The sequence below is a fragment of the Nyctereutes procyonoides genome, unplaced genomic scaffold (assembly GCF_905146905.1).
Source record: "Nyctereutes procyonoides isolate TBG_1078 unplaced genomic scaffold, NYPRO_anot_genome, whole genome shotgun sequence".
NCBI lineage: Eukaryota > Metazoa > Chordata > Mammalia > Carnivora > Canidae > Nyctereutes > Nyctereutes procyonoides.
Genome location: NW_026575046.1, coordinates 28,997,501 through 29,019,664, shown reverse-complemented (window position 1 = coordinate 29,019,664; position 22,164 = coordinate 28,997,501). Strand labels below are relative to the sequence as shown.

General features: G+C 43.0%; 1 protein-coding gene across 1 annotated transcript in view; it reads left to right on the top strand.

The window, feature by feature from the left end:
- The first annotated feature begins 1,783 nt into the window (after positions 1–1,783).
- PDE6A (phosphodiesterase 6A) overlaps positions 1,784–22,164 on the top strand; it is a 59,042-nt gene continuing 38,661 nt past the window's right edge. The window contains 5 exon segments of the mRNA XM_055325423.1: positions 1,784–2,257; positions 9,396–9,548; positions 10,287–10,376; positions 10,935–11,075; positions 16,147–16,221. Coding sequence (XP_055181398.1) covers positions 1,784–2,257; positions 9,396–9,548; positions 10,287–10,376; positions 10,935–11,075; positions 16,147–16,221 — 933 coding nt within the window.

The following is a 22,164-nucleotide window of genomic DNA, read 5'->3' as shown; positions in this document are numbered from 1 at the left end:
ACCTGTGTACACAGGGCTAAATGGGCACAATACTCTAAGAATTTACTACACACTACAATAAAGGAAGTAATCTACTCTCCATTTAAGTTCATTTGCAAAGTTCAGAGTGCCAGCAAGAGTCTATTGGTCTTGCGATGCCTGAGTGTGAGTGGCTCAGCAGTTGAGTGTCTCTGCCTTTGGCCCAGGGTGTGATCCGGGATCGAGTCCCACATCGGGCTCCCTGCATGGAGCCTGCTTCTCCCTCAGTCTATGTCTCTGCCTCTCTCTCTCGCTGTCTTTCATGAATGAATGAATGAATGAATGAATGAGTAAATAAATAAATAAATAAATATCTTTTTTTAAAAAAAGTCTATTAGCCTGCATTCCACAGTGTTTACAAGACAGAGACTCCAGGCTCTCACATGTATATTCACGGAAACAAAAGTACAGAAAGAAAATGTTCTCCTCCTCCCCTATTGTCCTGGAGGGTACTTCAGTGAAGATTCTGGTGTTTTCAAGATTCAAAAAGAGCTGATAGCATTTAGACTCTCGTGTGCATTTCTGACTGACAATCCCAAAAGGTACAGATCGTATCCAGAAAAACCACATTAAAGTATCAAGAGAAGGATAGGGGGTGGGGGGGGAGGTGCCATCAAGGGAAATAGATTTTAAAGGTAAGCCTCTACAGAAAGGACAGAAACGAAAATGCTCACTAGAGGTTACCTCTGAGTAGCAAGATTATGGGGGACTTTAATGATCTTCTTTGCGTATTTTCTACAGTGAACATGTGTTTTGTAATGAAAGAAAAAGTATGAATGGCGTTATTTTTCTGAGGGCACCTCAAATTCTACAGTTAAGGGGTCGTTGAAATCTAAAACTGGGAAAGGCTTTGATGCAGATTCTGAAATCGGGGCCCATTAGGTGCCAGAGCCGCACCGAACACAGGGAAGCAGGCGGATTGGCGAGCTGGCACAGTGAAGCTGGACTGTGGGGTCCCTGGGAAAGGGGGCACAGAAGGGTAGGGGTGATGGCCAGGGGGGCTGGGGGCTGGGTGGGCAGTTCCTCTCGGCTCTGGCCATTCCAGTAGAAAGCAGGCCCAGGGTCGTTAGGTCTTCCAATTCTCCAGGAGAAGCTGAACGAATCTCAACAGCATAAGTAGGCCTCTGTGTCAAACACTGAAGAAAAACACCCTGCAGGGCAGAGAAAACACACCTCCGGTAGTAGCAGTTGGTCCTGTGCTGCCCTCTGCCTTGGGGTGTTTTTTTTTGGTTTTTTTGGTTTTTGTTTTAAGATTTTATTTACGTATTCATGAGAGACACACAAAGAGAGAGAGAGAGAGAAGCAGAGACACGGGCAGAGGGAGAAGCAGGCCCCATGCAGTGAGCCTAATGTAGGACTCGATCCCGGGTCCCCAGGATCAGGCCCTGGGCTGAAGGCGGCACTAAACCACTGAGTCACCCGGGCTGCCCCTGGTTTTTGTTTTGCCCACCTCCTGCTCTGTCCAGAAATTCCTTCTCAGCTGTTAGGCCAAGGTGAAAAGGAAACGCTCACCTTCTCCCGTCTGGGGCCTGGCAGCATCTGGAACCCTCTTGATCCTCATAATCCTTGTTCTCAGGAAATATTAATAATTTAATCTCCTGAGCCCGAGCTCTGTGCCTCACCTCTATAGCCGTAGTGGCCACATCCCACAGAAGCCCAGGTGGGAACAAAACACCTCCTGACTCTGTCTTGCCCCCAACTATAGACCTTCCCTGGGCAGGCCAGCTTTAGGCTCTCCTGGGAAGTAGCCAGCGGGATTCCAGTCATGGGTGAGGTGACGGCAGAGCAAGTGGAGAAGTTCCTGGACTCGAATATTATCTTTGCCAAACAGTACTACAACCTCCGCTACCGGGCCAAGGTCATCTCAGACATGCTGGGGGCCAAGGAGGCAGCGGTGGACTTCAGCAACTACCACTTGCTGAGCAGTGTGGAGGAGAGTGAAATCATCTTTGACCTCCTGCGAGACTTCCAGGAGAATTTGCAGGCCGAGAGATGCATCTTCAATGTCATGAAGAAGTTGTGCTTCCTCCTTCAGGCAGACCGCATGAGCCTGTTCATGTACAGGGTCCGAAATGGCATCGCAGAGCTAGCCACCCGGCTCTTCAATGTCCACAAGGATGCTGTCCTTGAGGAATGCCTGGTGGCGCCCGACTCAGAGATTGTGTTCCCCCTGGACATGGGTGTGGTGGGTCACGTTGCGCACTCTAAAAAGATCGCCAACGTCGTCAACACAGAAGAGGTACTCTCTTCCCCAATGAGAAGGGGCGCAGGGAGGCATTATTCCCTGGGGTCCTGGGCGGGTTCAAGTGAGGGGAGAGAGCTGCTGGCCATCAATACTGGGATGGTGAAAGTTTGGTGCTTCTCTTAATTTATTTATTTATACAATTTTATTTGGAAAAAAAAATCCAAAGCTAACAGAAGAGCTTAAAAAATAGTACAGACAACGATATGTCTTTCATCCGAGTTCATTCCTTGCCACATTTGCTTTATCGCTCCATTTTTCTGACCCATTTGGGAGTCCATAGCAGACAACATGCTGCATATTTCCAAAACAAGGACATTTTTTTTACCGTCTCTGCAGTGCAGTGATCAAATTCAGGGAATGTAGCATTGATGCACTACTATTTTCAAATAAATAGTCCAGATTCAGTTTTTGCCAGTTGCCTCAATTACCCCCAGATAGCACTATCTCTTTGGTCCTCTCAAATCTGAAACAGTTCCTTGGTCTGTCTTGTTTTCCACAATGCTGATTTTTTTGAAGGGTACAGGCCAAATACTTTGTAGAAATGTCCTTCCATTTGGGCTTTGTCTGTGTCTTCATGATTAGATTCAGGTGGTATGTTTCTCTCAGAAGTATTGTAGAGGTGATATTGTGGTTATTCGTTAGGAGACGTATGATGGATGTCTGTCTCATTACTGGAAATGTTAACAGTGCCACTTGGTTAAGCACTTGACTTTTGTTTCTGAGTCTAGTGTTTGTGGGATTCTGCTGGCAGCTCTGATAAAGACCTCTTTGATCACCAGGACAAAGCACTTCATACAGCTCTCCACATGGGTCTCTACCCCTGGCCCAACTCCTACTTATCCTTTGGATCTCAACTTAAAGGTCACTTCTTCCAGGAGGCCCTCCCAGACCCCTCTGTTACAGTTTCCTTCCTAAAATCATTTATTATAATAAGCCTGGGGGCCAGGGACCATGCCTGTCTTATTCTCCACTTTATCCCAGCAAATGTCTGGCACAAAGCAGAGGCTCGGTAAACACTTAGCATTAAAAAATGTACCATCAAGTAATTATACTTAATTCCTTTAACTCCTGTTGTGCCCAAAATGTTTGCTCTGTGATAGCAGGGCCAAAACCTGGTGAGCAGCACTGACCAAACCAGGAGCCTGTGTTTAGGAATTTCCAAGATGCAGCCTGGACATTTTGTGACTTTGCTCACCTTACCTCTGGCCTTATTTCATATTAGGGGTCATAAGGTTAAGAGGGGAGAGAGGAAGCTTCAGAGATTATCTCATCCAACTGCCTTATTTAATGGCTGAGGAGTCTAGAGTCAGGAGAGCTTGAGAAGGGACTTGTCCAAAGTGACCAACGAGTTAGGGCAGAGCCAGGACTTCACATCCACAAATCCAGGAATTCAAGCAGGTTATCTTTTGGACTTGGGTTCCTTGGCAAGATAAAAAGCACAGACTCCAACCTCCATGGGAGATAGTTTTCTTTGAAATACACTGGGCTGGATCTTCCATGGGGTTTATCTGTCCCTTGTTTCCCCTTGGACATCCAAGGGTGGGGGGGATGGTTCTGCCTCCAGGAGGCTTTCAATGGGACTGGAATCTGTTGTCCCTTCAACTCTCTCTGGACTTGAATTGTAGCCAACATGGACTGCCACAGTCTTATGACATAACTGATTATCCCTGTTTCACAGATGGTGAAGCAAAAACCCAGAAAGGTTAATAACTTGCCCAGAGCCTCTCTGACAGAAAGTGGTGGAGCAGGTATTTGAACCCAGGCACTCTGGCCTTGTGCCCACATTTTCCACTGCTCTGCTATTCTATCCTTCTTCCTTATCTGTAAAATGAGGGCATTGAACTAGGTGCTGTTTACCAGTGGTCATTTCAATTCATATGGCAGAGAATTAAGAGGTTAAGCCTTGAGGTCACATCTGGGTGTGAATCATGACTCTGTAACTTTCTTAGACCAGTGCCTTGGCATATTGTTGAGCCGTCTAGGCTCACTTCCTATTTTATAAAATGGGGTGAGAATACCTACTGTACAGTGTTGTTGTAGGATCAAAGGAGAGAAATATTTCTCATCTAGCAAAGTTCTTGGCACATTGTAGTGGCTCCTATTGGCAGCTCCTGCTCCTTGTTGTTATTATTATTATTATTTTGTTGTTGCTAAGGATCTATTCTAAGGGATGGATGCTGTACTGGGTCTGTGGTGGGATTTGGAGAAGAATCCAGTCCTGCCCTTCTGGAGCTTTCAGTGGGAAAAACAGAAGAGAGGTGCTGACAGTTTCTGTAGATTCTGGTGTTGAAGGACTGAGCATTTAGGCTGGTGCTCTGATGCTAACGTACCCTAGTGCAAGAGTTTGCTGAGCCCCTGTGCTAAGGGATCACCCAATATTTCCTGCTCAAGCCCAAAGTTCACTCTGGAAGTAATGTCTGCACTTACCTGGAAGCTTTCAAGCCTGGGTCAGTCTCCCTGGTTGGTGACTCAGGCCTGAGGGTGAAGTTCATCCAGGATAGTAAGCCTTGGTACCTACTATTTGCCTGTGTTTGTTCCCTTCTAGAGAAATCTTGCTCTGTTCGGGACTCTGGAGAGTGACTGGAGGCTAGGTGGAGGAGAAGGAAGATGGTATAGACTCAGGTCTGGGTTGATCCTGCAACATAAAAAAGTGATAGCCTTCAGCACCCTCAAAAAACTTGGGGCATGGTTACAATCACTGGATTTTTGAAATGTGAAACAATGAATGAAGAATCTCCCCAGGGTTGTAATATAACTCCCCATGTCCTAGCAAATTCCTGCTTAAACTTGGGATCTCTTCAGGAAGACTTGCCATTTGGGTTTCCAGATGAAATATGGGATTCTCAGTAAAATTTGAATTTTAGATAAACAAAGAACAATATTTCAGTATAAGTACGTCCCATGCAATATTTAGGATATACTTGTGGTTTAAAAAGTATTTACTTGAAATTCAAATTTAACTAGACATCTTGTGTTTATTTGTTAAATCTGGCAACCCCGCTAGCCCTTCAATATTTGTGTGTTTTATTCTTCATCCTTTCTCCTTAGGAAAGCCCACAAGGCCTGCCTATTCCTGTCTGGTTTATTCACCACTGGTCCCCAGATCCTAGTCCAGGGCCTGGAACAGAGTGGGTACTCATTACAAATTATTGTGTGAATTAATAAATGATGGTCCTTGCCCAGTTGGCTATGATATTGAGATTTATAAAAAGAAGTATTTATTTGGTCTTTGTCCTGGTTCCTGACACAGAGCTCCTGAGACTCTTATCATTTCCTGAGTAATAGGAGCATCTGACACAGAGCTTCTAAATTCCTTAGAATTTCCAATATGTTAGATGGTTTTTTTGTTCTAATGAGGTGACTTTTGGGCTCCTGGATGAAGCCAGTCACCAGAAAGATCAAGTCATGATTAGAAACTTGGAACCCTCAGCCCACCTCCCCATTCTCTGACAACAAGGGGATGGGCTGGAAATGGAGCTAATAATCAATCATGCAAGTGTGATAAAGTCTCCATAAAAATCTGAAACATCAGAGACTTTCTGGGTTGGTGAACACATGCATGTGCCAGGAGGATGGCACACCTCAACTCTAGGGGACAGAAGCGCCTGCTCTCAAGAGCCTTCTGGATCTCACCTTATATATCTCTTTATATGAAAGCTTATCTATATCTTTTATCCTGTCCTTTATTATACAATAAACCTGTAAACGTAAGTATTTCCCTGCATTCCATGAGCTGTTCTGGCAAATTATCAAACCCAAGGAGGGGGTCTTGGGACCCTGCTATACCCAACCAGTCAGAAGCATAGGTGACAAACTGGGACTTATAATTGGGATGTGAAATGCCAATGGGGGCAGTTTTGTGGGATTGAACTCAACCTGTGGGGTGAGATGCTGACTCCAGATAGATGGGTTCAGAACTGAACTGAATTGTTGGATAGTCAGCTGGGGTCAGATAACTGGTCGGTGTGGGAGAGACACCTACATATCTGGTGTCAGAGTGGTGTGAGTGTGTTCCTAGTGTGAGACGAAAGGAGAATTGGGAGTTTTTCCAACACACGACCATTCCCATTTCTCAAGACTGAACCTGAGAGCACATTTCCAGAGACTCTCACAGCTATTGTCCTTCCTTGCATGGGGGACCCCCAGAACCCAGCATTCTAGACTAGGAGAAAACCTCAAGGAGGACCCACTCCAACACTCTGATTTTACCAAAGGGCAAACCAAGGCTCAGAGAATCTTCAAACTACTGATAATGTACAAATTGACCCCCCGAAGCCCAAGAGAACAAGTCCCTCTCTCCCTGTCACCCATCCTGTGGGGACATCCTTCATGTTATGGTTTGAACTGTGGGTTCAAGTTTTGCATGATGTTCCCAGTATCCTGGAAGAACCCAGTGAGAACAACCTCTTCTTTCTTATTGGTCTTGGCATATCCAATACTTCTCACAGAGCCTATGCTCAGCAAATATGAATGAATGAATGAATGAATGAATGAATGAATGAGTCAGTCAGTGTATCAGTATATAAACCAGTGAATGAATGGCTGTCTCGCTTACCAGCAAGGGAACTGTCTATGTGATGGTTCTATGTGACAGCGCTGATGTGTGAGTTAATGAGATAATAGATTAAGTCGTCAGGCTTGGGGCTGCATACATCACTATTGCTCCATAAACAAGGTCTCACCATGGGACACAATGGAGCTTGGCCCCATGAAGGTTTGAAAAGAGGAATTGGGGTTTTCAGGAATGAGAAGCCATCTTGTGCTGCACTGGAATAGAATTTTATTTATTTATTTATTTATTTATTTATTTATTTATTTATTTATTTATCTATTTATTTTTGGAATAGAATTTAAATTCTTTACAGTGGCCTCCAAGGCTCAGCCGCATGGGGCCCCTGACCACCTGTCAGACTTCCTAGCCCTCCACTCTGCCTCTCCCTCGCTGTGCTTCAGCTATGCTGGTCTTTCTGTTTCTCAGATGGGTCAACTCACTGCCCTCTCCTGGCCTTTGCATTCTCTGTGCCCCCTGCTTGGAATGCGTTCCATCCACCTGGCTCCCCTGAAACATCAGCCCTCAGCGTTGTTCACTCCCTTGTTTGCTGCTGTAACCTCAGAGTCTAGATCAGTGTCCAGCATAAACGTACTCCACGAATGCTAACTGAATGAGTGAATGACTCTGGGTTTTCCCTAAGCTGGGCATCTGATTCCCAGACCTTAAAATAAACAGTTTGAGCTAAATGGCTGCTAAGGCCCCCTCTGCTTCTGATAATCTGAGGTTCTGTGACATGAAAATACAAGGATGGCAATGATTCTGCAAACACCAGTCAGTCGGCAGCTGTGTTATTTGTGAGAGAGTTCTGGAATTCTCAGTGGGAAAGACGGTTCTGGTGGCTTAGTAACATCTGTTTCAGATGTAGGTAAGGCCCAAGTGTTGCTTTCCTTGATAGAAGTGAATATTGCAAGACTGAGCTGACTTCGTGAAATGAATTTGAGCATGCCCCACCCAGGCCTGTGTTTAGGGATTTATCAGTGTCCTTAGAGAAAGACATGGAAAACCCTTCATGGCTAATGCCTCTTTAGAGATTTTGCTTAATCTTCTGATGCTAATTCAAGCAGAGCCCTACAGGTGTCTCTTAATTACTGTACTCTTAACCTGGTTTGAGACATCTTCACTGACAACACGGCTGTTGCCTGTCTAATCCCACTCCAACTGGAAAAAAGCCAAAGATGCAGAGCATTACGCTCTGAATTTCTCAATTGTGGGAAAGGTTCTGCACACCCAATCCTAGAAAAGCTATGTGAATCAGCTCTATGAAAAATACACGTCCTTTCTCAGAACAGCATGAACTGTGCATATTTGGGCTGGCTTGTGTACCAAGCAAGGCCTATGGTCAGCAAAATTCATAGTGCTACCAAGAAACTGAAAGGTGGATTCTTTTGGATTTAAGACAATTCATGCTCTGTCTCTTCTTTCTGACCACTGCCCTGTGCTGGCCTCCCAGGCTGCTTTAGGGGTGGGGGGAGTCGGGATGTGTACTCCTCTGTACTCTCACAGCTTTGAGCCAAGCCCTGTGTCCTGTATTACTATTATTGATTTGACTGTGAGCTGGCCTGAACCTTAGTATCCCCAGCACTCAAGCACAAGGCCTGCCATACAATGGGGCTTCCATGAAGATCTGCAGAATAGGGATACCCATTGGACAGACCGTGCTGTGCTAGAATTGCTCAACAAGCTGGAAGTGCCAAATTCTTTTTTTTTTTTTAAGATTTTATTTATTTATTTGACAGAGAGAGAGAGAGAAAGAGGGAGAGAGAGCACAAGCAGGGGAAGGAGCAGAGCAAGCTGCAGAGGGAGAGGGAGAAGCAGGCTCCTGGCTCAGCAGGAAGCCTGATGTAGGGCTGATCCCAGGACCCTGGGATTATGACTTGAGCCGAAGCAGAACTTAAGTGACTGGGCCACCCAGATGCCCCAGTACCAAATTCTTTTGTTTGATGACCAAAATGCAGGTCTAACCTCACCGAGGCTTCCCTTAAAGACAGCAGAGCTGAGGGCAGGTTCTGGAGTCACACACACACACACACACACACACACAAACAGAGAGTATGTCATGTTAACCTGCTTGAGTCTCAGTTTCCCTTTGTAAAGAATGGGCTACTAGCAGCCCCCATCTCATAAGATTAAAGTGAGTTGATGCACATAAAGCACCACACGTGATACCTGCTAACAGTGGTGATTATTATACTCACTAAAGTCTTTTTCTCACTCAAGTTTCTATTTTGGCTAACCACCATCCACTCAAGAGAACCTTCTCTAGCCCTCACTCCCCAGGCAAAATCAGTCTCCCCATCCTCAGGTTTCCACAGGGCTTTGATCGTATCCCCTTCACAGTCCTTAGTAAGTTGTATCTCAGACTTTCTCCTACTGGAAATTGGAGGCTTCCAGGGCAGAAATCACCCCTGATGGCTTTACTCTTGCTGAAAGAAGTAGATGGAAATATCTTAACTCTCTTGTCAACAAGATAATAGTGATACCCTTCCTCCCACCTCCTACCATGGGCACATGGGGCTCTGGGCTGGTTTACTATCTTTGCTCTTCTTCTAGCCACCCATGCCTGTCTCTGTCTTCCTTCAGGATGAGCATTTCTGTGACTTTGTGGACACCCTCACTGAGTACCAGACCAAGAACATCTTGGCTTCCCCCATAATGAATGGGAAGGACGTAGTGGCAGTAATCATGGCTGTTAATAAAGTGGACGAGCCCCACTTCACCAAGAGAGATGAAGAGGTAAGAATGCTTCAGAAACTGCTGGGGTGGCCACGCTAGCACATTCTCCCAATTTCTGAAGTTCTCCAAGCCTTGTTACTTGACCTGGCCTTGGTTTCCCCATCTGTAAGATAAGGGGGTTAATCTCATGCTTTCTAAGGGAGGCAGGACAGGGTAATGGTTAGGATGTTGGGGTCCAGAGCTAGGAGTAGAGATAATTGTCCTGGCTCTGCAAATACCTAGCTGTTTGACTTGGGCAAGTTACTTAATTTCTTTAAACCTCAGGGTTTTTTTGTTTGTTTTTGTTTTTGTTTTTCCTTTAAGTAGGTTCCACTCCCAACATGGGGCTTGAACTCAGGACCCTGAGCTCAAGAGTCAGGTGCTCTACCAACTGAGCCAGCCAGGCACCCCTAAACTTCAGTTTTCTTATCTGTAAAATGGGCCTAGTTTTACATCCATCTCTCGGGGTACTTGTGATGATCAGATAAGATAACATACCTAAATGACTTATCACAGGGACTGCAAACTCAATAAATAATACTGATTTTTTATTAATACATCCTGTGAACATTGACATTCTACATTCTATGAGTTTTACATTCTAACAATGCAACATTTTATGAGTCAGCATTCCATGATCCATCTGCTCAAATTGCCTCTGATGCTTTTAAAGTATTCAAATATTTGCTGAAGGTAGAAGTGGCCAGAGGAAGAATTTCTTCTTCTCACCTATTTCCCCTTGTGCTGTTTGATTTCCAGATTCTTCTCAAGTACCTCAATTTTGCAAACCTAATCATGAAGGTATACCACCTGAGTTACCTACACAATTGCGAGACTCGGCGTGGCCAGGTAAGGGGCTTGGTTCAAGGGAATGGACTGACCATGTCTTTTTACTGAAGCATTGATGTGGTCAGGCTGGAAAGGCTGTGGTGATAAAAGTGCCTGGGAACCATCCTAGAGTGTCTGCCCAACATCCCTAGTGTTAGTAAGGTAGACACTAAAGCTGTATCCCAGAATTATTATATGCACAGTTTTCAAGTCAGGCAACTTAGATTAAGTTATTAAGCCATTTACAAGCCCTAAGACCCTACGACCACTTCCCCTGTCTAAGCTTCAGTCTCTCCCATTTGAAAAATGAGGCTTATTATTATTATTATTATTATCAATAGTAAATGAGATAATGCATGTAGAACACTTGTGTTCAATCAATATTTGTTATTATTATTCTTATCAAACAATCTGTGAAACAAAAGAAATGGAAAGAGTTGGATCCAATATTTCAGCTCTCTGGACTTCAGTTTCTCCATCTGTAAAATGGGGATAATTATCCTGTCTCTGTCTTGGGGTTATTGTGAACCACTGCTTTGTGTCTCAAAAACTTTGACTATGTTTTTGTGCTTTGTTAAGATACTGCTGTGGTCTGGGAGCAAAGTCTTTGAAGAGCTTACAGACATCGAGAGGCAGTTCCACAAGGCCCTGTACACAGTCCGGGCCTTCCTCAACTGTGACAGATATTCTGTGGGACTCTTAGACATGACCAAGCAGAAGGTGAGAGGGCTTTAGAAACAGACATCTCCAAGAACAGATTAAATATACAGCGGAGCCTAGACTTGTGTTGCACATTCAGTTCATAGGGAAGAGGCAGGGAGGATGTGGCTAGTTGCAAAAAGGTCTTCACATTGAAGTCTTTTATACTGAAGAGTGATGTACCAAACTTTAAAGAGGAAAAGTTGACCAGGGCACGAGTGAGTGAAAACAACCTGGTCTTCCCTGGTCCGTGACAAAAGAAAGCTTGATGAGATGGTGACGGGGAGTGATAAAGAGGTTCTACATAGGGTGAAAACCAGAAAGAAGAAAGTTGCCAACCTCATGAATTAGAATTGCACCCAAACCTTCCCCATGGTTTGTCAAGCCTACAGCTCACCAGGGCAGTTGAAGTGGAGGCAAATGATTGGAACTGGCCCTCTGGATACTCAGGGGGCAGATCTGTAGAAGCTAAGGATTCCGAGACTTCTACAACCCCTGCAATATTTTTCAGCCAGGTTTTCAACCCAATCAGTTCCCCCATTTTCCTTTCTCTACCTGTCTCTGCTTCCTGCAGCTAATCATTTTCTGCCTTGAAATAGAGTTCCAGAGTTATCTAGACTTGTGATCTATTATCCTAAAGAGCCACGATCCACGATTCCTGTCAGTTTCATTTTTGTAGGGCCGTGTGCTGAGTGTGGTGCACTGACCAATGCAGACCCTCCAAATATTTAGTTTGATGATTCAATGAATTGCAGAATCTGGAGTTGGAAAAGACTTTGGGTCTAGTCCAGAGGTTCCCAGACTTGAGTCAGATTCTTCTGAGGAAATGTTTGATAAATGCTGGATCACATTTCCTGATAGTTTGCTTTTTTTTCTTAAACTTAATGTCTTGTGAACATCTTCCCACATTAGTACATGTGGATTCTTTTTAATAAGCCTTTATGTTGAAATATAACATATATACTGAGATGAGCACTAATTACAGGTGACTAGGTCAATGAATTGTACAGAGAGTCTCCTCATGTAACCACAAGATTAAGAGATAGAACATTACTAATGCCTCAGAAGCCACTTGCTTACCCGTTTCCATTAACTTCCATACCCTCCCCCCTGAAAGTGACCACTATGGCCTTTAATGACTTCATTAAAGAAGTCGCAGGTAGGCTGTGAGCTCCACAAACCATGGGGAAGGTTTATACCCACCTTCGAGGGCATTTTCTGAGAATTCCTGAAGTTGGCAACTTCTTTCTGGCTTTCACCCTGCATAGAACTTCCTTATCACTCACCTTTAATGCCATGTTAGTTTTGCCTGTTTTTCAACCTCCTGTATACAGAATCATACAAATACATATTCTTTTGTATCTAGCTCCTTTTGCTCAACATTTTGGTTGTAAGATCCATCTTTATTATTCCACATAGCATTATTTCATTCATTTTCATTCTTATGGGATGTTGCATTATAGGAATAATCCTCAAAGTATTTATTCATTCTACTCTTGATGGGCATTTGAGTTTTCAGGTTTGGGCTATTATGAATATTGCTATATATTTTTAATTTTATAAATTTAGGGGATCCCTGGGTGGTGGAGCAGTTTGGCGCCTGCCTTTGGCCCAGGGCGCGATCCTGGAGACCCGGGATCGAGTCCCAAGTTGGGCTCCCGGTGCATGGAGCCTGCTTCTCCCTCTGCCTGTGTCTCTGCCTCTCTCTCAATCTGTGACTATCATAAAATAAAAAAAAAATAAAAAAATAAAAAATAATAATTTTATAAATTTATTTTTTATTGGTGTTCAATTTGCCAACATATAGAATAACACCCAGTGCTCATCCCGTCAAGTGCTATTATGAACATTGTAGTACATATCTTTTGCTACACAGTTGTACCCATTTCTGTTAGATGTTTACCTAGGAGTAGAATTTCTGGGTATTAGTTTTAACAGATACTGCCCATCTGATTTTCAAAATTATTTTACACTCTCCCTAGCAATGTATGAGTGTTTCCTCCCAACATGTGGTTATTGCCAGTCTTATTAATCTTAGCCATATTGGTGGGCATGTGGGTATTATCTCATTGGGTATTAACATAAACCCCCCTAATGACTGATGAGGTTGAACACTTTTTCTTGTTTATTGACCACATGGATATCTTCAAAAGAAGTACCTATTCCAGTCTCTCTCCATTTTGAAAATTCTTTTGTCCTTTTTAATCTTAGGATTTGTAGGCATTCTTTATACATTCTAGAAATGAGTTTTCTGTGGAATACACACATTCTAAATATCTTCTCCCACTCTGTGTTTTCATTCTCTTAATAGTATGTTTTGATGAATGTAGATTCTGAATTATAATGTAGTTCAATTTATCAATCTTTTTTTTTAATGGTTATTGACTTTTGTGGCCTATTTAAGAAATCTTTTCTGGCCCCAAGGGAATAAAGATACTCAACTATGTTAACTCTAAAATTTCATTGTTTTAACTTTCACATGTAGCTCTATGATCTACCTGGAATTTTTTAAATGTACAGTGTGCAGTAGGGTCAATATTAACTTTTTTCCAAATGGAGATCCAGTTGACCCAGCACCATTTACTGAAAAGACCATTCTTTCTCCACTGTCCTCTTGAAAATATCATCCTTCTCTAATGCACCTCTGTCATCAATCAAGTAACCATATATATGGGACACTTGAGTTTTGGATTCTGTTAAGAAGGACTTCCCCAACATTAATATTATAAAGATAATCTGAAATAATCTGATATGCTTTGATTAATATATTTTAATCTTTCATTCATCTTTAAATTATGAATGTGTATGGTTTGAGGTAGGGGTAAACGTTGTCCCTCACTTATTTTTCTCCAGTTAGAGAATAGTCTACCCTTTCTCCACTGTTTTAAAATGCTACCATTTTGATATGCCATGTTATCATATACCATATTTCCATATACTCATGGGTTTATTATTCTGATTTTTAAAATAGTTCTGTATGTGATTTTTGCTGCAGGTGGGCTATCTATTGATTTTAGGGAACCTCTGATTCTAGTGTAGATATCCATTTGACTTCTGCATACTTATGAACCAAATACTTTGCTAAATATTGCCTAGTCCAGCAATAAGTCCTTTGACACACCTTCAGGAAGTAGCAAATGAATGAATTAATACAAATGAATTGTTCTTTCTTAATCAAAAGAATTTCTGAATAGTTGAACTCAAAAGGTGCTCACACCTTAAAGGATCTGACTCCAGGTGTGGGCTACTGTGTGTGGTTGTATTCTGTTTCTCCTGAACTCTCTCTCAAAAAGGAAAGTCACATTTAAACAAGAATATTCTGACTTAGTCATCCCCCAAATATGGAACAATCTAGCAATTAGAAGTGGGCTGGCCTGCACATAATCATTCTAACGACTTGCCCCCTCAGGTAGCTAAGCTCTTATCTGAGCTATTGACATTATGAAAGAAGTCAATAAACCACTGACTTGTATATTTCAACTGGGTGAATTATATGGCATGTGAATTACATGTCAATAAAGCTGTTTAGAAATAAAAGAAAGGAGAGAGATTGAGAATGAGGAAGACAAGCCTGAATACGCCCCACTCTCTGCCCAACCCCTCTGCTTCTCTCTGGGGCAATCTTCAAACCCACTCAGTGTTTGACACAAAGGCTGTCAGCCTGATGTATTTGCCTTTCTTCTGGGCTCCTCTAACATTTTTGTTCTTTTTCCATTCCTGTTTTGGTTCTTACCCTGTCTACCTGATATATTTACTTGAGTACTTGATTGTCTCCTCCAAGAGATAGCAGGTTCCCCCAGGGCATGAACTCTGCCTTATTTGTCTCTGTACATCTAGCAGCAAATATATTGTGGGGCTTACACAGACTCCCTCTTCACATTTTCACCCAGAATTTAATTTCTTCCTGTTGTGTAGTCAAGACAAAGAGTCCAACTGGGCAGAAGGTTGAGGACATGGAGTTTGAATTTCATGATGACTTTCTTCTGCTTGTGCTCTGGATGATATTAGAATAGTAACCCACTATGTTCAAATGAGAAAGAGGCCAAAAGCAGAAGGGCTTAGCATCCTATCTATGATGACCCAACACTAACAGATCACTGTACCTAAGCAGGAACAGATGAATGAACAGAGAGGGCAGTGAAGCATGGAGGTCTCCTGTGCCAGGCCCAGGAAAACCAGCAGGCAAGTGGCAAGGAAGAGCTTGTTGCAGTGTCCCAGTTTTTTCTGAGGCTGTGTGTCCATGCGGTGCCTTAGCTGGCCCTTTCTCTCTTCCCTATCTGTACCTTTGCCAGTTGTTTTATGGCAAAAAAACTTTTCTTGTTGGAGCCCAGCTACAGGTCTATCTGTCCATTTTTGGCACCATTGTTTTTTCTTTCTTATTTAGGCAAGATGTTTTTTCCTGATTTCAAGAGCAATTAATTTTATTACAGAAAAATTGCTAAATAGAGTCTCACTGCAACTACCTAGAGAAAACCAGTTATGATGCTTTGTTGTGAATTCTTTGAGAGGATTTTCTATGTGAAATTAAGCATTGAAGTTACATGATCTATATTTTTTGTTACCTCACATTATTCACTCATCAATGCAGCAAGGACACCTTTTTAATCAACATATAGACATCTGTAGCATTAGTTAATAGAGGTGCCATAATTGTTTCATAAGTCCCCTCTTATTGGACACTTAGGTTGTTCTTAACTTTCCACAACTATAAATGATCCTGCAGAGGACATCATTTTAACTAAACCTTTGGTCACATGCTTAGCATGCTTAGCGACTTTTTAGACATAGAGAGCCCAATTTCTTTCTCATGTTGACTTCCACAGCATGGAGAGCATTAAGGTGCTCCAACTCAGCTCTTACTTATTGCTTAATGATTAGACATGCTTAGTTCAACAATATCTTGAAGCACAAACATGACCAACATCCTCTGACACTAATGAACTTTGCATCCCTTCCAAGCTTAGTTTTCAATGAACTTTTCCCACCTTCCAAATTTCAGTGATAGGTGACTCATATAGGTGGGTCTTCTTTTCTTAATCTTTTTTCCCTGACCTATTTTCAAGACTGTAATTATTGTCTTTCTCATTCCTAGGAATTTTTTGATGTGTGGCCAGTCCTGATGGGGGAGGCTCCACCCTATTCTGGTCCCAGGACTCCGGATGGAAGGGTAGGTCTTTCTCTGGCCTGCTCAGTATGATCTAATGTTTATTGAAATACAAATGTAAGGCACTGTAGACCTTGCTGACATTTCCTTTTTCACTTATTTATCTTCTCTGGGTTGGGTCATTTCCCTTGAAGTTTTGATAATTGTTCATAATTGCCACGCCTTATAATTTGCAAGGTATTTTTAATATCTTGCTAGAGTTTCATAATAACTTGGGGGGATAGACTAAGGAATAATTAATATCCTCATTCCACAGATAAGAAAATAGCCCCAGAGAGGTCAAGCTATCTGCTCAAAGATTCACCCAGCAAATGTTTAGAATTGCAGACAATTAGAGCTGGAAATAACCTTAATATCTAATTGAGACTATATAAATTGATAGCTAGAACATCAATTCCAGCCAATAGGTAAACCTATTTGGCTGCATACATTTAAAATGCTTTCTTTGGGATGCCTGGGTGGCTCAGCAGTTGAGCATCTGCCTTTGGCTCAGAATGTGATCCTGGAGTTCCGGAATCGAGTCCCACATTGGGCTCTTTGCATGGAATCTGCTTCTCCCTCTGCCTATGTCTCTGCCTCTCTCTTTCTGTGTCTCTCTGAATAAGTTAATAAAATCTTTTTAAAAAAATTTAAAAATACTTTCTTTTTACTTTAATTTTTTTGAATTTGTAGCTTAACATTAAAAAAAAAAAAACCCAAGGTTTATTTCCTCAAAATATCTAGCTTCTCAATTTCTTTTTAAAAAGTGGAAGATCAGTCGAAATTGGACCCACAGTCCCACAGGGTAAATTTTTTTTTAATTTTATTTTTAAGTACTCTCTACACCCAACATGAGGCTTAAACTTACAACCCCAAGATTAAGAGTCACATGGTTTGCTGACTGAGCTAGCCAGGTACTCCCACAGGGTAAATTTGATGGGAGCCGAGTGGCAGCTACCTCCTTGGAACCTGGCCTGAGCTCTCTAGCTTATCCAAGCCCCCACCACTCCCCTTGTGTACGCCTGCTCCCCAGTCCCCACTCTCATTTATGTTCCTATCAGACCTCTCCAGGCACTGGAGTTTGTGACCTCTGCTTTTATAGCATTTCTTTATTTTATTTTATTTTATTTAAGGTTTATTCATTTATTTGAGAGAGAGAGAGAGAGGCACTTAATCAACTGAGCCACCCAGGTGCACCCCAGTGCTTTATTTTAAAAGATGAGGCATAAACAAACACCTTAGAGTAGCTGAAATGGTACCTGTGGAGAGGAGATGAGGCAAGGTAAACGGATGTGTCACTCAAATAGCCTAGGGCACCTGTGGAATAACTGGTTGACCTTAGTTGAGACCATATAGTACAAGTAAGCAGCAGAGTCACCCCCAGAATTGAGTTTGAGTCTGGTGCTTGTCCCAAAAGATCTTTTAGCCTATCTGAAATTGTGTAGTGATTTTCTGCTAGGAGACCTGATTCCCCAGCCAACGGTAACCCTGCCCCAAATTAAAATGTGCATGGGTGTGCAAGTATGTGTGTGTATAATGGACTTTATCTTAATTCAAACTCAAAGACATTGAAATTAACACCCTTGCCTGTGAGCTTCATGTACTCACCAGGAAAGATTTCACTCTGGAAATCCACATCATCTGCTGTGCTTCATCCAAAGTATCTTTTTTAACCTGCTCTTGTTCTGCTTCAAACCACTGTTCCACCCACACAATTCCATGATTTCATAACTGGGAAGACTGAGTCTTCAAGTACTGCATCATGTGCTGCTGTTGCAAAGCAACTTGGGGACACTTTTCTTTTTAAGCACAGCCCTTTTTGTCAGTATAGTTGACATGTTACCACTGAGCTTTCATATAAGAGCTGTGTTTGTATCTTCTGGAAATTTAGATGTTGAGGAACTGGAATAGAGTTCACCATTGCTTTCAGACACCACCAACTTCAGTTAAATTCAATTTCCTAGGCTGTTTTTAATATTCAGCTCTCTGAGCTGAGTCCTGAGGTCAGAGGTCATCTCCAACTCCATGATGGCCAGAGCCATGCTGGGCTCTGAATTATCTGGCTCTTCATCCTCCAGCACCCCAATCTTCAAGATGGAGCCGAACAGAACATATTCTCACAACACTAGTCCAAGAAATGCTGCCAATCGTTTGATCAGTTCAAGAAGTTTGGCATTCCCCAAGGTGACTAGCACATTTATGGTTAAGACTTTCCTTTCCAGAAACTCTTCCACACCTCAGGTAGCAAGGGCTCAGTCCTTGCAAGAGTATGATGCATTAGGTTGTGATGGAAAAGGCCAGAAGGCAAATGACTGTGGTTTTGGTTGGTTGCTGACCTGTAGGGTGAACTTGGTCAAATAATCCTTTTGGTCCTCGATGTTCCCAACTATGAGGTACTGTCACCAAAGTCAGTTGTAGGTCCAAGTCAGTTGTAGGTCCAAGACACAGCTAGGGAGGACACACACATAGGCCTGAGCTGGGGCCCAAATCCAGTAGAAAAGGATTGACCCAAAGTGGATCTTTTAGAAAGACTGGGCTTGGAAAGAACCAGCCTCAGTTCCAGAGATCCCTGCTCCATCAGCCAGTTGTGTGGCCTTGGGCAACCTCTCTAAACTCACCTTCCTCATCTGTAACGCCTGGGTAGTCGAGATGGCCTGGCAGGACCATGGTAGCTAAAGCACACCACACACAGACACATAATAGGCAAACAATCATCATGGCTACTGGGGTTGAATCTCATTATCTGCTGGCACTTTACCTGGATTATATTATTTACTCTCCTCAACAAGTTCATAAAGGAAGTATCCTCATGATCTCCATTTCACAGTTGAAGAGACTGAGGTTATGAGGGGTCAGTTTATTTGCACAAATTCAAAGGCAAGCTGCTTTTCTTTCTGCTAAATCATTACAGTTGTGCTTTTTAGCACTCCCTCTGGCCTTCTAATGGCCTCACGCTTTACCTGCCACATTCATGTGAGAAATACAGCTTTTGTCTGGACTATGACCAATTAACCTCCCCAAATCTTGAGTCTAAAGATCTCCAACGGCAGCTACACCTCACTTCATCTCCTTTTAAAAATAAAACATTATACATGTGTGTGTCTTAATTATTAAAAAGTTATACAGCTAATGATGCTTTGTGGAAAACAAACTACCAAACAAAAAACCAAAACAGCATTCGTTTAAAAACTGGTATATTTTCATGCAGGATAATTTTGCTCTGGCTATATTTTAGGCTCTTTCAAAGCCTCTTGTGTTGTAGCCTTAGCTGCTCAGGTGGAAGGTAACAAAGGTGCCCATTGATGGCTCAGTTTTGACTTTCCAAAGGCTGGTGAATTCTTAACACGAATATGGCTTTAAAGGCAACTTGGCTGAGCTGCAGTGTGTGGAAAAAGCCCTATTTACCTCAAGCACACTGATCTTTTTGTTGCTTTCCATGAAAGCAAATTTATTCTCCTGTGGGCTTCAGGGAAAAAAAAAAATCAATTTCTAACCTTTCTAAAGGAGTCTCGTACAGACCCCTGGAGAGGGCAGCCTGGGGGAGGGGGGCCAGGGAGCCAGCAGCCCACTTCAAGGAGCACCCCAAGTTCAAGGACAGATGGCCTGAAACAACGACCTGAAGGTCGAGAAGGTTCTAGAAATCAGCCTCCTTTTCCCCACAGGGGGCACTTAGCTATACCCAAGTCTCAGCAGATAACGTTGCCATTTTTGTTTTCAGGAACTGCCTATAGGGTAGAACCTCACTTTAAAAACTGTCCTTAGTGCAATCCGTTTACATCTATTGAAAAAGTGATTCATGAGTAAGTGAAAAGCTCACACTATAGAAAATGACGCTCCACAGAAATCCAGCCTCCCCGAAGGCAGCCAGTGTGAGCAGCCTATCCTTCCAGAAATGTCCACAGATGCCCAGATAATCCAAGAATTCTACCCCCAGCCCAACCCTCAATAAATGGGATGCTTCTGTTTTGTGCTTTATTTCCTAGCCTGACGATATTTTGGCATCTTCCCTTATCAGCCCAGATACAGCTACCTTGTTCTGGAGACATGCACGGCATGCAGCCAGTTGGCCACTCTCCTAATGGCAACATTACATTGTCTCCAGACTTCGGAAAGCAGTCTGGCTGAGACGCCTGGATGGGGCAAACGATGCTTTGACCCACATTTAGAAGGGTGTCTCTAGGGTTCATTACCAATTATGGAATGGCTGGGTCAAAGGAGATACGCATTTTAATCTACGAGGGATTTGACTAACCATCCAACCACAATCTTAGAAGCATAGCTGGGAAGAACTTTGGGGATTATCTAGTTTAGGTTTTGAAATGTTCTGACTGGGGACCCCTGGGTGGCTCAGTGGTTGAGCACCTGCCTTCGGCTCAGGGCTTGACCCTGGAGTCTCAGGATCGAGTCCCATGTCGGGCTCCCTGCACGGAGCCTGCTTCTCCCTCTGCTTGTGTCTCTGCCTCTCTCTCTCTCTCATGAATAAATAAATAAAATCTTTAAAAAATAATAAAATAAAATGTTCTGAGTATCTTTAGACCCTTCCACTTCCACAGCGGTTGTCTTGGCCAGCAGCGACTAATGAGGAAGGTAGAAGGACAGGAAAGGCAGTGAGAGGAAGCAAAGAGAAATGCTGGATCTCCTTGTGCCCAGCTCTGCCTCCACTGTGGCAGCTGGAACAAACACACACCGCTGGTTTTCCGACTGGGGAAACTGAGTCCCCAAGAGTGCACATAGTAGAACCAAGACTAGAGCATGGGTCTTTTCAGTGGCTGCTAGTCAGGAGAAGCAGAGCCTCTCCCTCTGGAGCCTGAAGAAGGTCATGATCACCTGTCTACCAAATGGGCTTTCAGACACCTTTGGCTGGATCAGGAATTTCTTTTTGTTGAGGTCTCTGAGGAGACCAGGATGGAGCTCAAGTATCTACATTTAAATCTCTAGAGCAGGGCACCTGGGTGGCTCAGTGGCTCAGGTCATGATCTCAGGGTCCTGGGATCAAGTCCCATATTGGGTTCCCTGAAAGGCATCTGCTTCTCCCTCTGCCTATGTCTCTGCCTCTCTGAGTGTGTCTCTCATGAATAAATTTAAAAAAATAATAAATCTCTAGAACAATACTTCTCAAAATACTGCCCTCAAGGAATAGTTTTGTTTTAATTTCCAATCCATTTTGGACTGATACTTTTTAAAATGTGGTAATATATAACTAGAAAAATAAAAAATTTCAAAGACATACAAAATGTAAATCCCTTCCCCCTTTTTGTATTAGTTTCAGCAGGCCTAAGCTAACTCAGTCAGACTGCTATACAAGTTTCTAAACACCGACTCTCAGTTTCTGTTTTTATGTCAGCATGGAATGACACCTGATAGTTTGCCGGCAGTCTCTAGTCTGGGGCCCATCTTTCAAATAACTTTCTTCTGGGTGAGAGTGGATGCAGACAGTAAAACACTATCTTTGATTAACATAAGATTAAGCTTCTGTAGCGTCACAGAAAGAACCCTGAGTATAGGACTCAGGGGCTTTGCTTTTGGCTCACTGTCTACTATAAATGAGTCTCTTCCTCTCTCTGGGTTTCATTTTACCCATTTGTAAGATGGTTTCTAACCTGCCCATCATAGCTGGGTGTTCAGAGGATCTAATAAGGCAATAGACTTTTCCCTGGAGGGTAGGGGAAAGGAGCCACCTGCCAATATCGTACTACATGTTAGGAAGTCATGTAACTGAACAGATCTACTTTAAAGGATGGGAGTTTTCATGGTGCAAGGAGGTAGGAGAGATGGAAAGTGGGTTGGGAGGCATGAAGTAAGATGGGGAAGACAGGTCTGGAAGAACTGACAGAGCAGAGAGTAGCTGAGTGATGGGATACAAGGAGAAAAGGGGGTGGTGACCATGAAGCTGAGCCCTGCTGGGATGGCTGAGTTGACCACAACTCTGAATGGGACAGGAGTCTCCTTTCCACCTCCCTCTCTCCC